Source organism: Rhinichthys klamathensis, unplaced genomic scaffold (assembly GCF_029890125.1).
Source record: "Rhinichthys klamathensis goyatoka isolate OS25496 unplaced genomic scaffold, OSU_Roscu_1.1 h1tg000693l_1, whole genome shotgun sequence".
NCBI classification, from domain to species: Eukaryota; Metazoa; Chordata; class Actinopteri; order Cypriniformes; family Leuciscidae; genus Rhinichthys; species Rhinichthys klamathensis.
The window spans coordinates 1,154,832-1,169,376 of record NW_026607120.1 but is presented as its reverse complement, the minus strand read 5'-3'; the positions used below and the strand labels follow the sequence as shown (position 1 = coordinate 1,169,376).

Below are 14,545 nucleotides of genomic sequence, written 5' to 3'. Positions count from 1 at the left end.
TAATCTGGCCTTCGCCTTTTTAACCAATCAGAGTAAGACAATCCTGTACACAGACAGAAGAGAAGCTGAACAGCCCTTAAGTCTCTCGTTCCATCCGTCTCGCTCGCTCTCTCTCTTTTAAAGAGTGAAAGTCCAAGTACCAGAGTAGTACACGAGAGTGCGCCCTCCTCGAGGACCCTCTAAAACTGATACCACTTCTTGTCTTTGCATTTCAGCATCATCTGTGGAGGGCAAAAAGGGAAAACAAAGAGTTTGAATAAGCACATGAAGATTTATTTGTATTTATATTTCGGTTTTCTCATTCTCTCGCTCTCCTACATACCTCGTGAGCGTGTTTAGAGAAGGTTTCGGCGCTGCTCATCATCAGAGCGGTCCTCTCCTCCAGCTCCCCCAGCCTCTGTCCTCTCTCGTCCAGGGCGATACGAGCTCGGGCCAGTTCCCCCACCACCCCGCCCGCTGCTGCCTTCATGCCCTCCATTCCACCCTGTCCAGGGATGTGCTGTGCCAGGCTGCGGGACCCCTTACCCGCTGATGCCTCGCCAACTACAGAACAAGAGGGACGAAGGGAAAAAAAGCAAGGTTGTTATTGTTATCTAAAACTACACTCTTTAAAATAAAGGTTCTTTATTGGAATTGACGTTCCATGAAGAATTTATATAAAATACATAGAACCTTTCCATTACACTAAAGGTTCTTTATAGTGAAAAAAGGTTCTTTTGATTATCAAAATGTTCTTCACACCATGAAAAATAGTGTTCTTTAAGGAACTGTTCACTGAAAGGTTCTTTGGGGAACTAAAAAGAAATTGTTCTTCTATGGTATTCTTCTATCCTTTTTGGAACCTTTATTTTTAAAAGGGTATAACTTTTCTTTTTTTTTTTAATAAAGCGATATAGAAATGTATTAAAAAACCTTTTTTAAATTAAGCAAAATTAAAAACATTTTTAATAAAAACTGAAAATATAAAAATAAAACGCTAATTCAAAATATTAATATATACTATAGTATATAAATAATAGTAAAATAACTCTAAAACAAGGGGTAGTGGGAAGATAGTAGATAGTCTGATTTACAGATTAAAACTAATTAGAAGATTTTTCAGATTAAAACTGTTCACATTGTCAATCTCATGGTCTCCTTCCTGTCTAAGTGGGCAGTTCTGAGCTCAAATGTGAACCAGACTTTATGTGATCTGGATCTGTGAGAATTTGACACAGAAATGATAAATAACTCCACTCACACAGCTCCTCTCGGTCGAAGGTTTGGGCGTTGCCGCCAAAAAAGCCCTTGAGAAAGCCACGGTTCTGTGCCTCAGGGGTCTCGATGGGTGTAAAGAGCTCCCCTAACATCTCCTGCAATTAATCGAGAATAGTAAATCAAAGTGTTGAATAAAGAAAAATCATAACAAATACTGCAACAAAAGCAATGGCAGCACAGTCAGTTAAAAAACCCACCAGCAGATGTCAGTACAGTTAAACATTTCACTATTTAAAATGGAAAGTTTTGACAAGAAAAACCTCTCTCTCTCTCTGTCTCTCTCTTTTGTGTGTTTGACAGAGACAGTTATAAAGAAACATAGTATGTGAATCATGTTTTATGCAATAATAAACAATTCAAACAGTTGAATGCAAATTGATTTTTTTTTCAATTTCTAATTAAATTTGGGCTAAATAAATCTTAATTTTAATAAAAAATAATGTAGAAGGAAGGAGATCAAAATCGCATTTGCAATGCACTAATGTTCAAAAATTTAGGGTCAGTTAATGTTTTTATTATTATTTAAATAAATAAATAAATAAATGAATATTTTATTCAGCAAGGATGCATTTAATTGATAAAAAGTAACAGTAAAAAATATTTACGTTAACAAAAGATGTATATTTCAAATGAATGCTGTTCTGTTGAACTTTCTTCTATTCATCTTTTCTATTCTATTCATTCTATACATCCTGACAAAAATATATCCACTCAAATAATAAGCACAACAGTTTTCATCATGCATAGGCCTAATTATAAGAAATGTTTCTTGAGCACCAAATCAGCATATTAGAATGATTTCTGAAGGATCATGTGACACTGAAGACTGGAGTATTGATGGAGAAAATTCAGCTTTGCTACCAAAGGAATGCATTACATTTAAAAAAATATATTAGGTAACACTTTACTTAAAAGGGGTGTGCATAAGACTGACATGACACCTTCAAAATCATGACATGACATGTCATGAATATGAAGGAGGTTTTATGCATGTTTATGACAACTGTCATTAAGTGTCATTCGCTCAATTATGACATTTTTAATGCAAATATGACATTGTTTGAGATGTCTTTGTTATGACACCTTGACATAAACCAATACATCGTAACCTGTCAGTGTCTTTGTCATGACAACTTGACATTACTAAGACAACACAACCTGTCATAAATATGTAATTAACATGACATAGCAGAATAATTATCAAACTTAAGGAACCACTTAGCTTTATGGGTTAACATTACATTAAACTGTCAGGTGGTTGGTTTTGACATTGGCTGTCAGGAGCCCATTATAACATTTTAATGACAAATTCAATTTGTACCAATTTAGTTGAGGTCAAGAAAAATATTAATGACACAGTTATAATGGGCTCATGACAGCCAATGTTAAAACCAACCACATGACAGTTTAATGTAATGTTAACCCATGAAGCTAAGTAGTTTATAAAGTTTGATAATTAATCTGCTGTGTCATGTTTATGACATATTTATGACAATTTATGTTGCCTTGATAATGTCAAGTTGTCATTACCAAGACACTGACAGGTTATGATGTATTGGTTTATGTCAAGTTGTCATAAAGACATCTCAAACAATGTCATATTTGCATTAAAAATGTCATAATTGAGCGAATGACACTTAATGACAGTTGTCATAAACATGCATAAAACCGCCTTCATATTCATGACATGTCATGTTAGTCTTATTATGCACACCCCTTCAAGTAAAGTGTTACCAAATATTAAAACAGTAAACCATTATTTTAAATGTGTACAATATTTCACAATATTACAGTTTTTACTTTATAGTGCGCATAAGAGACTTCTTTCAAAAACACAAATCCTACAGACCCCAAACTTTTTAACAGTAGTGTATTGCAGTTCGAACATTCTATGCATACAGAAATAGAAAGAATAGTATGGCATTATGCTATTTCCATCCTAACCAGACAGAGAGGGAACGACAGAGGGAGAGAAAGGACAGAATGACAACCTGTGTGGCAGAAATTACAGCCGAGATGCAGCAGGGCTCAGCTCAGCAGAGCTCAAAGCATCCATGACAAGCATGACATTTCACTTCAAAAGCCACCATCAGTATGCACACACACACACACACACACACACACACACACAAAAAGGCACAGCCACCTGTAGGTTGTCACACATCTCCTGGCTGTAAGTGATTCTCTGTATCTCTGTGGGGGAGCACAGATACAGCGCCTGTCCTCCGTTGGTGAAGCAGAATGTTCTGGCAATACGCATGTCCGTTAGCGGCAGGTAATTAACGTCTAGCAGAGGCCGTAAACTAGGAAGGCTGCAAAACATACACACATACAAGATAACAAACTTGGAAACTGCATTCCAATATCCTTTGTATAGAAAATGATAGTGAAAACTCAAATTTATAGTGAAGAATGAAGAAATTCATGCCTAAAATATCACACTGCACTGAAGGCAGGATTTAATATGAAGCCACCAAAAGCACCACGCAGCTGTTCTGTCTTGAGGATTGGAGTTTATTGAAGGATTGAGCTGGTTTCTGTAAACTGGATTAAACTGAAAATCAATACCAAAAGGTTTTGAGCCGGTATTAAAGGAATGTTGCAGGCTAAATATGAATTAAGCTCTATCGACGGAAACGGTCAAATTCTGTGGATTAACACAGACATTTTTACTCAACCCTCAGTTTGTGAAAACAAGAAAATGTTCTGTTTACAATAATGCACTTACAATAGAAAGGCGTTCTGTAGGCTTTAAAAGCTCATATTTCTAGCTAATGCACTTATCTTAATTATTCTGTACATAAATCTGTGGACTAACAAAAACAGTTTGCATTATCAGTGTAATCTCTGTGGTTAGATTTTAGATGTAAACAGATCATGTTACAGGATTTACATGGTCATAAAAGGGGTGAAAAAATGGATATAATAATAATACTTTTCATGTAAAAAGTTAAAATACTATTTTAATTTTAAAATTAATTCTATATTCCCCCTACTGCCCACGCCATGGATACAGTCAATAGAGCTTCCATTCAGTTTTAATAATTCTATTAATAGTAATAATAATTATGTCAATTACAAGGCCTTTACACTTGTCCCTCAGTTTGTAAAAACAGTAATACAATAATGGATATAATAAAACCAACAATAATAATAATTTATTTTCTATATTTTTTAAATTAATTCTATTTTATTTAAATTTTCCCATAAGCAATAGAGCTTAATATCAATTCAATTTGAACGATTCTGTCAATTACCATGGACAGACATGTTTAATAATTTCTGTTTTAGTGTCAATATTTGATCACCAATTAAGATATTAGAAACTTAAAATTGTAGCACTTTGCTTGAGGGACTAGAACCAGCAACCTTCTGGTTACCAGCCCTGAGGTCTACCAGCTACACCACAATTTCCAAATTTTAAAAAAAAAAGGGAAAGCAAACCTCAAAGTCATGATGTGTCCGTTGGCACAGAAGCAGGCCAGACAAACGCTGTTACAAACCGACACCACGTCGGCCCGCAGCACGAAGGATGACTCTGTGATGTTGTGTACATATAAACAGGCCTGGGTGGGCATTAGGAAGACCTTTGCCTGCTTCTCCGAACACACCACGGCTAAGTGACAGTCTCCACTGGCCTCTTGAGAAGATGAGGGCGAGAAGTTGACCAGTTTCCGCTTGCGGGGTCGATCTGGGTCACCTGGGGCTTGTTGGTCCCGCCACACCTCGTAGGGACTGTGGATAAGAGCGCCCCCAAAATCCAGAAAACTAAACCGCAGAATGGAGCCTTTCAGCATTAACACTGTGCCTAAGAGGGAAGAGAACAAAAACATGATAATATAGTGCATTAATGCCCGGCCACTTTTTCACTGGTGTTGGTTCCGAAAATATTTTTTCCATTCATTTTTCCCATAGGGATTTAAAAAGTCGTCTTTCAAGTTGTTATGAAATCGAAATTGACCCCATCTACTTTGTAAGCGCACATTACTAGTCTTGTGGTGAACAATTATCTGTGCAAGTTAATAAACAGACAAAATTTGTCTTGTAATCCAAGAACCAAGCCAACCATTTATGAGGTGAATCACAACATTTCAAATTTTGCATTTATTCAAGGCATTTGAAAAGTATTTGAAAATGTGTGATATTTAAGTACTTTGAGAGCATAGGGAGACCGAATTGAATGTGTAATTTGTGGTGCTTCATGTGAGTGGACATTCCCTGCAGAGCTAAAATCAAGTAATGCAAACAGATGGCTTCAACAAAAATGTACCGGCAAATAACAACCGCGGAGCTCACAACAGGTCTTTCTTTAAAGGTGTATAATTGATCAAAAATCTAATTCCCTAAGGAAAAAATGAAGGGAGTCTTTACTTCCGGAACCTGGCTGTTGAAAACTGTATAGGAATGTTGCATTCAGAGGCATTCAAGAATCAGACAAGGAAGAAATCAAGAGATACCAGTGGGGACCACAGTAACGGGGTCTTCCTGACGTTCCTGCTCATCCATAGGGATGGACATTGGGATGATAAGCACCAGGCCCAGACTTGTGCCCACCCACAGGCATGGCGTGGGCAGGGGGTCTGATTTACGCCCGTATGACTCCATAAACTGCAGGGTGGTTACGGCCTCTTTAGTCTCCCTGTCTATGCTGGAAACGCTAGAGCTCCGGGAACGGCTGAACGAGTTTTCTCGACTCTCTGAGAAAGGATGGAGAAGAGGAGAGAGAAAGAGAGGGTAGGGGAGAAGATAAATGTCAGGATAGAAGACAGACAGATGGATGAGTGGAAAAATTATAAAGAATAGTAGACAGTGAAAAGATAAAAGAAAAAGGGAAAAGATAGGAGAAGAATCCTTATGCTGTGAAAGTGGAGCACATGTGCGTTCAAAAGTACATTTAATCCAGATCAACCAGAAATTGAGTTATAAAGTGATACAGATGCACAGTTGCAAACAAATAATGTACACACAGGACAGTGTGGCACATACATATCTATATTGAGTGAACACATCTTAAAATTCTCCTTTTCACATGATCAGGCACGTCACAGATTAAATTTATATACACAGATAACACAGAACACACGCTCACCAATTTCAAACCCATTCAACATCTTTACCATCTATTTGACCTTGAATTACTTCCAAGTTCTTATCGACTGTATAATCATATTGCCAGGTCCACACATAAAAGTGTTTCTGCCTGATTTACACTACACTCAAGTATTTAAACTCTCATCTTAAACTGAAGAATGTCATGGAAAAAAACCCAGACAAAAAGAAAAAAAGAAAGAAAAGATTGTTATTGCAATACAATGTATATTAGGGTAATATACGACTGGTTGTTTTAATATCGTTGCTGTCATATCTTATGTGATATTCACTATCTTGACTTGATGTATTATGTCATGCATTACAAGAAAACAGAAAATCTTATATTAGAATTTGTGTGGTTTTAAATTGAGAATCTTGTTTATCCTGCAGGAAAAAAAAAACTGTATTGTGTTTACATATCATAAAAGCATAGAAATAAAATGCTGACAGACATTTGTCAATGTCAGAACATGGGTTTTTGTGTGTAGTGATGGAAGGCTCATTTTTGACTGTGGTATAAGCTATAAATTACAACATTTTAACTCTAAAACACAATATTACTCCATTTCTAAACTTCTGCTCCAGGGACATTCTTAGGAAAGGGTGTTGTTTATTTGCTACATGTGTCCCAGTGACTTACAACTATATGAGTAAATTAATATGGTACTTAAACATGGTACTGAATATTATTTAAAATATTAATTTCTTGGATGGAAAATAAATAAATGAATAATGTTTACCATTGGACTATTCTTTTCTTTATACAGGACATTCCTCTTTATGTTGTTAGATATACACTTTTATTAGCCTCAACAGTTCAACTCTTGTGACAAGAAAAAAAAAAATATATAGAGATCAAATTAAAATAAAGCACAGGAAAACTGACTAAAGATAATGTGGCGTGATGCAATGCTATTTGCTAGTTAAGACCATTATTTAAGATCTTTGCATTTAAACTAACCACATTCAGCATCAAACATTTTGAATGGTTGGCAAAAACATGCTTAAGGTTAGTAATAGTAAATGGATTAATAGAATGAGGTTTGAATGAATGAACAAACAAACAAACAAACAGACTTATTGTTTGGCACAAACAGCACTGTTTCTTGAGAATGTTCCTTCTGTGTTTTGGGGAAGGTCCACTTTCTCCCTTTATATGTCAATGAAGCATCATGGTCATGATAGCACACCTTAATATGTTCTGCGTACACTAAATTATCCCTCCCTTTGAATTCTTTCCATCACAGAAAGTAATTTAAGACTGACCTCACAACATTCACCTCTACATTGATGACAACATTAATGATAGATAATACTGACACGTCTGCAGAATCATAAGACCTCCTTAGACATTGACATACAGAAACGGTTTCCCTGATACAGGTTAAACCTTGCCTTGGACTGAACAGCGCGGTTAACTGTTTGTCACACATAGTCCTGGACTAGATTTAATCCGTGTCTTGGAGATGTCACAGTGCGTGGGATGGACAGACGACTTCAAGCTGACAACACAGCAGTGTGAAACACAAAGCAGACATCCTTATAATGTTCAGCTGCTAGAAGCTACGGTGCAAATCCAAACCTGAACATCATTGAACGTGACGAAAGAGGGGTTCTGACCAAGCGACTATGTGCCACAGGACGGGACGAAGTAAGACAGGACGCTACAGGGTGAGAGGTCCTTGTGACCCTCATAAAGCCCCTCCTTACCTCTCTCGCTCCAGGAGTAGGTGGTGATGTGATGCTCATCGTGAGAGTACATACTGACTCCGTGTAACTGCTGCAGCATGGCTCGTCGAGACGAATGACCTATCCATCGAACGCACATACGCACAACACCCCAACGGTCACAATCACAAACACGTAAATACAACCATACACGACCACCACATACAAAGTGACACGTACATACATACATACATACGCATGTCAAGACGTATACCAAAACACAAAGACACGACCAGAACATTACAGCGTACAGAGAGTGACAGAGGAGAGAAAGAGGAAGAGAAAACCGATAAACCAATATGCAAGAAAGAAAGAAATAACGAAAGACCTGACAGGTCGATTCCCCCCCCCCCCGAATACCTGCACACAACACTTTAGTAGATTGAATAGAAAACAACCTGAAAAAGCATCAGCAGAATGAAATCCTTTGGCTGTGAGAGTTGTGTCAAGGTTAGGATGCTTATAGCTGTGTGTGTTTGTGATCACAATCATAAAAGGGACAGTTCACTCAAAAATGAAAATTCTGTCATTTACTCACCCTCATGTCATTAGAAACCTGTTTATAATAGCTTCACAATACTAATTTAGTGTATTAGTGATAAAGAAGATCGGATAATTTTGCTGACTTGGGACTTTGAATCTTGTTCAGCAAAATGAACTAATCTTAAATCTTAAAGCCATTTATTCAATTGAGCAGAGTTATTAAAAATAATCAAAATGTTACATTTACGATAGCCAAAATTTCCCCAACATGTCTACTTAAGAATGATTCATTTACCACTCAACTGTGTCTTCTTGTCTGAGTCAATAATTTTTTTGTCATGTGGCAGCCAAATAGTCTGGAAGCTTTTTTGACTTTAGCTTTTCGCCTTAAAGCAGGACCTAACATATCAGGGTCACAGTTAAATATGATAGTCACGCTTATGATCCCGTTTCCTGTACGTCTGTCATGTGACATAAGAATGAATGACTCAGACCAGAAGACTCAAGAGGTGAACTAATCATTTCTATTTCGTATACAGGAGACAAAGCGATTATTTCACCTCCTAAGTCATAAACGCAAGGATGGTACGTATGCATGGTCACAAAATGATGATGAATGAATCACTCTCTGAGACAACTTGATACACTCCCAAGTCATATAAAAGAGTCATTAAAAATTGAAAGGACAGTTCATGTGCGAACCATCACTAACCGCATGTTAAATCCGATATGTCACGTGTCATTGTTTTCGGGTCCAAGCGCTCTATCAGATGCTAAAAGCAAACAACAAACAGTGCTAATATGTACTCACGTTGTGCTGTACTGAAAAATCATGATCCTATAACCAAAGACTTTTGATATATAAAGACGGTGCACTTGTATTACTATGAATGGGAGAAAGTGGAATAAGTCCCGCCTTTTAAATAAAAGAGGCAATCACCAACTGGTAAAGTCATCGTGTCACTGCAACTGTCATGATGCTGAGGTCGCTATAGAAACGGTCGCTTTGGCTGATCTAGCCTGAAAAATGCATTTTTTTATGATTTGAGACCATTGATTTATGAGACAGTCATTCAAAAATGAAATTTAATCGTAAGCTTGGTGGACAGCTTTGGAGAATTTGATGTTTCCCCATTCAAAGAGATAGGAGCTGCACTTGCATGACTGAAATAGCTGCGTGAGAGGCGTTTCAAAGAAGGATTTGTTGACATTTTTGTGGACATTTCTGGTCACTGTACGCTTTCGCATAAAGCAGCATGAACATTCTTCAGAATATCTTCTTTTATGTTTTATGGTTTGGAACGACATGAGGGTAATTAATGACAATTTCCATTTTTGTGTGAACCATCCCCTTGACACAGACCAAGACTGGACACCGATGTCAAACAGCATTCATTTCACAAACAATATATCTGAACGCAAATTGAACACAAAGTCACAAATCCAATCACACACTCTCGCACAGTGCAAAATGGTCACAAACGAAATCACATATATGTTTTGTGGGAAGACATGCAAATTGACCTTTTCTACTGACAGCACCTGTATCTGCGGGGACTGTGAACATAATTAGTCGTATCCATCCTGTTAGCCCGTTAGTGTGAATATTTCATGATAGAGACGGGTGAGAGAAAAGATCTGCTCGCTCGTTCTCTCTCTCTGGGACTCTTTTGCTGAGGTCATTGACTGTCAATCACTGCAGGGGAGCCAAATGACAATGACTGTTATTAGAAACACCAATAATGATCTCTTTCTGTGGGACAGGCACATATTTCTGTAGTTTTTCCCCCCCCTGATGGATACATCTGTGATTGTCTATTCTCTTCCTCTGTGTTTTTGGCTTGTTTATGTATGCATAAATTTTGCAATGTCCTATAGTCAGGGTAGTACCATATTTAATTTCTAACGGGAATGTGAACAAGGCTGTGAGGGATAGAAGTACAATGTGTTCAAAGGATTGTATTGTTGTTTAACAACATACTGATTGTTCAGCTGACAAAACAGCTTTCAAACAGACTTTAAGTACACGAAATCTCTGTTAGTTTAAGTTTTGAGTTGTGAAAATAAAATGTGATCTAGGATCATTTTACAGCACATATCCCTCACAGCCTCGTTTTTCATCTGTGTAAAATTAAATTTCAATTCAATTAAATTTCAAACCCTGACTAAGGTCTTTTACTATTGCGTTTGTGAATGAATAAGTGCTTTTAAACAGATATTTTAATTGAAAAAATCAGTTAACTCAACATAAAATGATACACATACTTCCTTTATGATGTTACCTGCAGAAAGTGCCCTTAAAAATCAATCAGTGAATGAATCTTTTTGGGGAATGGGATGTGTCAAGGCGTCACTGGGATAACTCAAAACTTCCAACCTCTTATTTATTATGATAAATTTCTGTAACTGTCCTTATTTTCTAACATTTTGCTTACATCAAGTGTGTGCGTCTTTCCACCCTTAATGGCTGTTTATATGTGACTACGTATCCCAGATTCCCGCAGCTCTCTCTTCCTGTAGCGTGTCTCATTACCACCGACCTGGCTCTCTTCGCTACTAATTGACCTTTAATTATCCCAGCGACCCCACTGCGGCACCACATGCCTGTTACCAAGCGATAGGGACGCACGCCACGAGTTGAGACCAAAGAAGCGGTAGGTAGTCCTCTAACGGACAATAACACTTCTCCAAGTGGGGAGAAAAAAAAGAAAGAAATGTGTCTATAACTGGACAGACACGGATTTATTTGAATTTCAAGACATTATTCAATTAAAAAATAAAAATAAATAAATAATTCAAGCTAAGTCTGTGCTGAAGGTTTCAGGGATGAATATTTCACTCGCAAAACTTCAGAATGCCAAGGTGGAAATAAAAAAGAGAGGAAAAAAAGGTGATGGGAAGGCGTTTTGACTAGATTGTGAGCAATCACATTATTTTTTTCTCAAAAATGAAATCAAATACAGATTATTAGGTTATAAAGGCAATAAAAGGGCACAGCGCGTCTTTCTGGGAAAGATCCAGACACTATGAAAACCTCATGAACCCTGTGACACTATTTGTACGCTGCCGTTCGACTTGGGCTGGTTGTCCTGGTTGGCGTCCTTCATGTAAACAGGATTATGGACACAGATGAAGGCACAGGAGGAGACGCTGTCTATCGCTGTGATTGGATTAGTGAATGACAGGAAGTCAGTGCCCAGTGAGGATATGATCTAAGTGATGCGTTAGCGCTCACGCTAATATGAACAAGACATCTGCTATAGGGACATATATGACTGACAAGGACAAAGAATTGACATGAGATAAAGTCATATCTCTCGCTCTCTCTCTCACACACACACTCTTTGTGGGGATATAGGCATTGGTGTCCATAGGCGTAACGATTTTTATAATGTACAAACTGTATTTTCTATCCCCTAAGCCTAACCCCACCCCTAAACCTAACTACCACAGAAAACTTTAAGCATTTTAAAAAAACACAATTTAGTATGTCTGTAAGTTCATTTCCCTCGTGGGGACCGCTGGCTGATCCCCACAATGTGGGGGATTTCAGGTTTTACTATCCTTCTGGGGACATGTAATATAGACCTCTACTCACACACTCCAACATTTAAACATGGCAGTGATAAACACAAACATTTAGACTCTGATTATGTGTTTTGTAGAAATGTGTCATGAAGCAACATAGTAGTGTTTGTCGAGTTGTTCATGCATTTCATTCTGGTAAAGTCCCCTCTAGTCGCATCAGTTCATTTCACGCTAAAAAGGATAGTCGAAGAAAAAGAAAGCCACAACCATGATCGTTTTGTAAACTCAAACCTAAGCTTCACAGTGACTGCCTAAATTCATTTTTTTTTTATTCACATCACCAACCCACCTGCCAAACGACTGTGTGTAGAGATAGTAATTAAAAGCATTAAAAACTAAAAGTATAATTAGGCTCACAGCAGTGTCTGCCTCGGCCTCCATGTTTGAAGCACAAATACAGTCTCAAACATAAAAGGGACAGAGGATCCCCAAAGCTTGAAAAGCAGAGTCGTTTCTGTGAGTCACACTTTGAAAGGTTTGTGCTGTTTTGTTTTACTTTTAAAATTACTTTTGAAAGGCTGATTGTTAAAATACTACTTCTTTCATCAACATTCATCCAATTCATCCTAATATTGACTTTAATCAGGATAAATGGGATTTAAGTTTGATTGAAGTTTATAACACAAACCTATTATGAGATCACAAAAACTTCAATTTCAGCAAGAATGCAGAATGGTAATTGGTGCATAAGATATTATTTTACCCATTTTCCACCAACAAGATCCTGCTTGGATACAAATAAATTGACAAATTGTCATTCCAAATATATATGACTTCCTCCTTTCCCTGAAACACAAAAGGAGCCGCATTCACAATTCACTTTCATTGTATTAAACAAAGATGCAATGGAAGTGAATGGTGACTGAATGGAACGCCAGTATCAACGATTCTGCCTAACATCCCCTTTTATGTTCCACAGAAGAAAGAATGGATTGGAAACCACACAAGGGTGAGTAAATGATGACAGAATTTTTATTTTTGAGGGTACTATCCTATGTAGGATACTATGCTGAGAGAGGTCTTCAGATGCCACTCGGTGTAAAAGGGGTAAGCTTCCTATATGGCATGATAGGGCTTTAGTAATCACCAATCTCTCCAACAGAGTGGAAAACAAAACAATGAACCCAAAGAAAAGGCAGTGAGATAAGAGCGTCAGAAAACACAGCAATAAAATCCCATACCCTCCTTCTTGTATCCCTTGATGAGTGTTAAACATGCAGAAGGCAGACAAGGCAGTGGAGGAATACAGGAATAAAGGGTAGACGGATTAAGGGGATAAAGGAGTTGGAGAACAAGCACACACCTTCGGTGAGGGAGGACACAGGCAAAGAGACCTCCATGCATGCGGCGGACTGGGCCTTGCGGAAGGGCGGTCGGCCGGGCCCCCTGCGGGCAAGGCGTGGCCCTTCAGGGCCCCCCGGGACTCTGGCCCTCCCAGATGGACAGGGCTGGGAGGTGGGGCTAGTGCAATGTCCATTCACATGATCTGTAACAACGGGCATAGCATTAGCAAGAAACCCAACTGAGATTAGAGAGAGAAGAGTGTCTGTGAGAGAGAGTGGTGAAGAGGGCAGTGGGATGAAAACAATACGGCTGCAAAGGAAAGCAGTAAGAGGAAGCGGTCACATAATAGCAGCTTTAAGCAGCCAAAAATCATTTCTATTTGAAAGGGAAGAAAGATGGGACAAGAATTGAGGGAAAAAGTGAAAGGAAAATGCAAAAGGAAGGGAAAAGTAAAAGAGGAACAAGGAAAATGGAAAGGAAAGAGAAAAGGAACAGGAAAAAGAAGGGAAAAGTCAAAAGGGAAAATTAAAAGGGAAAAGGCAATGGTTGTTGTTTAAAAAGGTAAGCATTCAAAGAGGCTTTCTCATCCCTTCTCGGCTCAGACACTTGAAAGAATGAAGGTGGAGGACTTTATTTGACAGAAAAACAGAAGCTTCCATCTGCAGTCTGTTTGTGCAGGAAGTTGAGGGAGGTCTAGCTGAGTATGCAGAAACAGACCCAGATCCAAACTCCCAGAATCTAAAACAGCACATTATTCAGCAGCACCTCCAACACACCTGGATCAAAGTCTTACTAGCATCTACCTGTAGCCAGAACCTCTCAGATGGATGAACCTCTCACAGTACCTTCTTGATTTTGACTGACTATTTTGACATTCTAGCTGTATATTTTCACTCTCCCTCCCTCTATTTTATAGCTATCAATCAATTTCATGCCAACGCAGCCAACCAGATCCAGTCTGCCTGCTGTCATTTCATATCAGTGGGATTTCTACTCAGTCATTTTGATATCGCACAGCAGACTTGGAAACCAAAACTTTGACACTGACTCATGATGAAACAAAGCACTATTAAGAACACCATCTGCAGTAAATTTGTGAACCTTAAAGACTACA

General features: G+C 38.1%; 1 protein-coding gene across 19 annotated transcripts in view; it reads right to left on the bottom strand.

The window, feature by feature from the left end:
* Nucleotides 1–14,545, bottom strand: part of stxbp5l (syntaxin binding protein 5L) — a 207,934-nt gene continuing 193,389 nt past the window's right edge. For 10 of the 19 annotated variants that reach the window (XM_056242082.1, XM_056242084.1, XM_056242088.1 and 7 more), the window contains 8 exons: nucleotides 13,451–13,633; nucleotides 8,059–8,157; nucleotides 5,715–5,954; nucleotides 4,702–5,065; nucleotides 3,404–3,569; nucleotides 1,241–1,352; nucleotides 323–543; nucleotides 1–221 (listed from right to left, as the gene is read on the bottom strand). In XM_056242082.1, the coding sequence (XP_056098057.1) occupies nucleotides 180–221; nucleotides 323–543; nucleotides 1,241–1,352; nucleotides 3,404–3,569; nucleotides 4,702–5,065; nucleotides 5,715–5,954; nucleotides 8,059–8,157; nucleotides 13,451–13,633 (1,427 nt within the window). In that variant the 3' untranslated portion in view covers nucleotides 1–179. The remainder of the gene's footprint in view (nucleotides 222–322; nucleotides 544–1,240; nucleotides 1,353–3,403; nucleotides 3,570–4,701; nucleotides 5,066–5,714; nucleotides 5,955–8,058; nucleotides 8,158–13,450; nucleotides 13,634–14,545) is intronic. The other 9 variants (XM_056242098.1, XM_056242100.1, XM_056242099.1 and 6 more) reach the window with 3 other exon arrangements.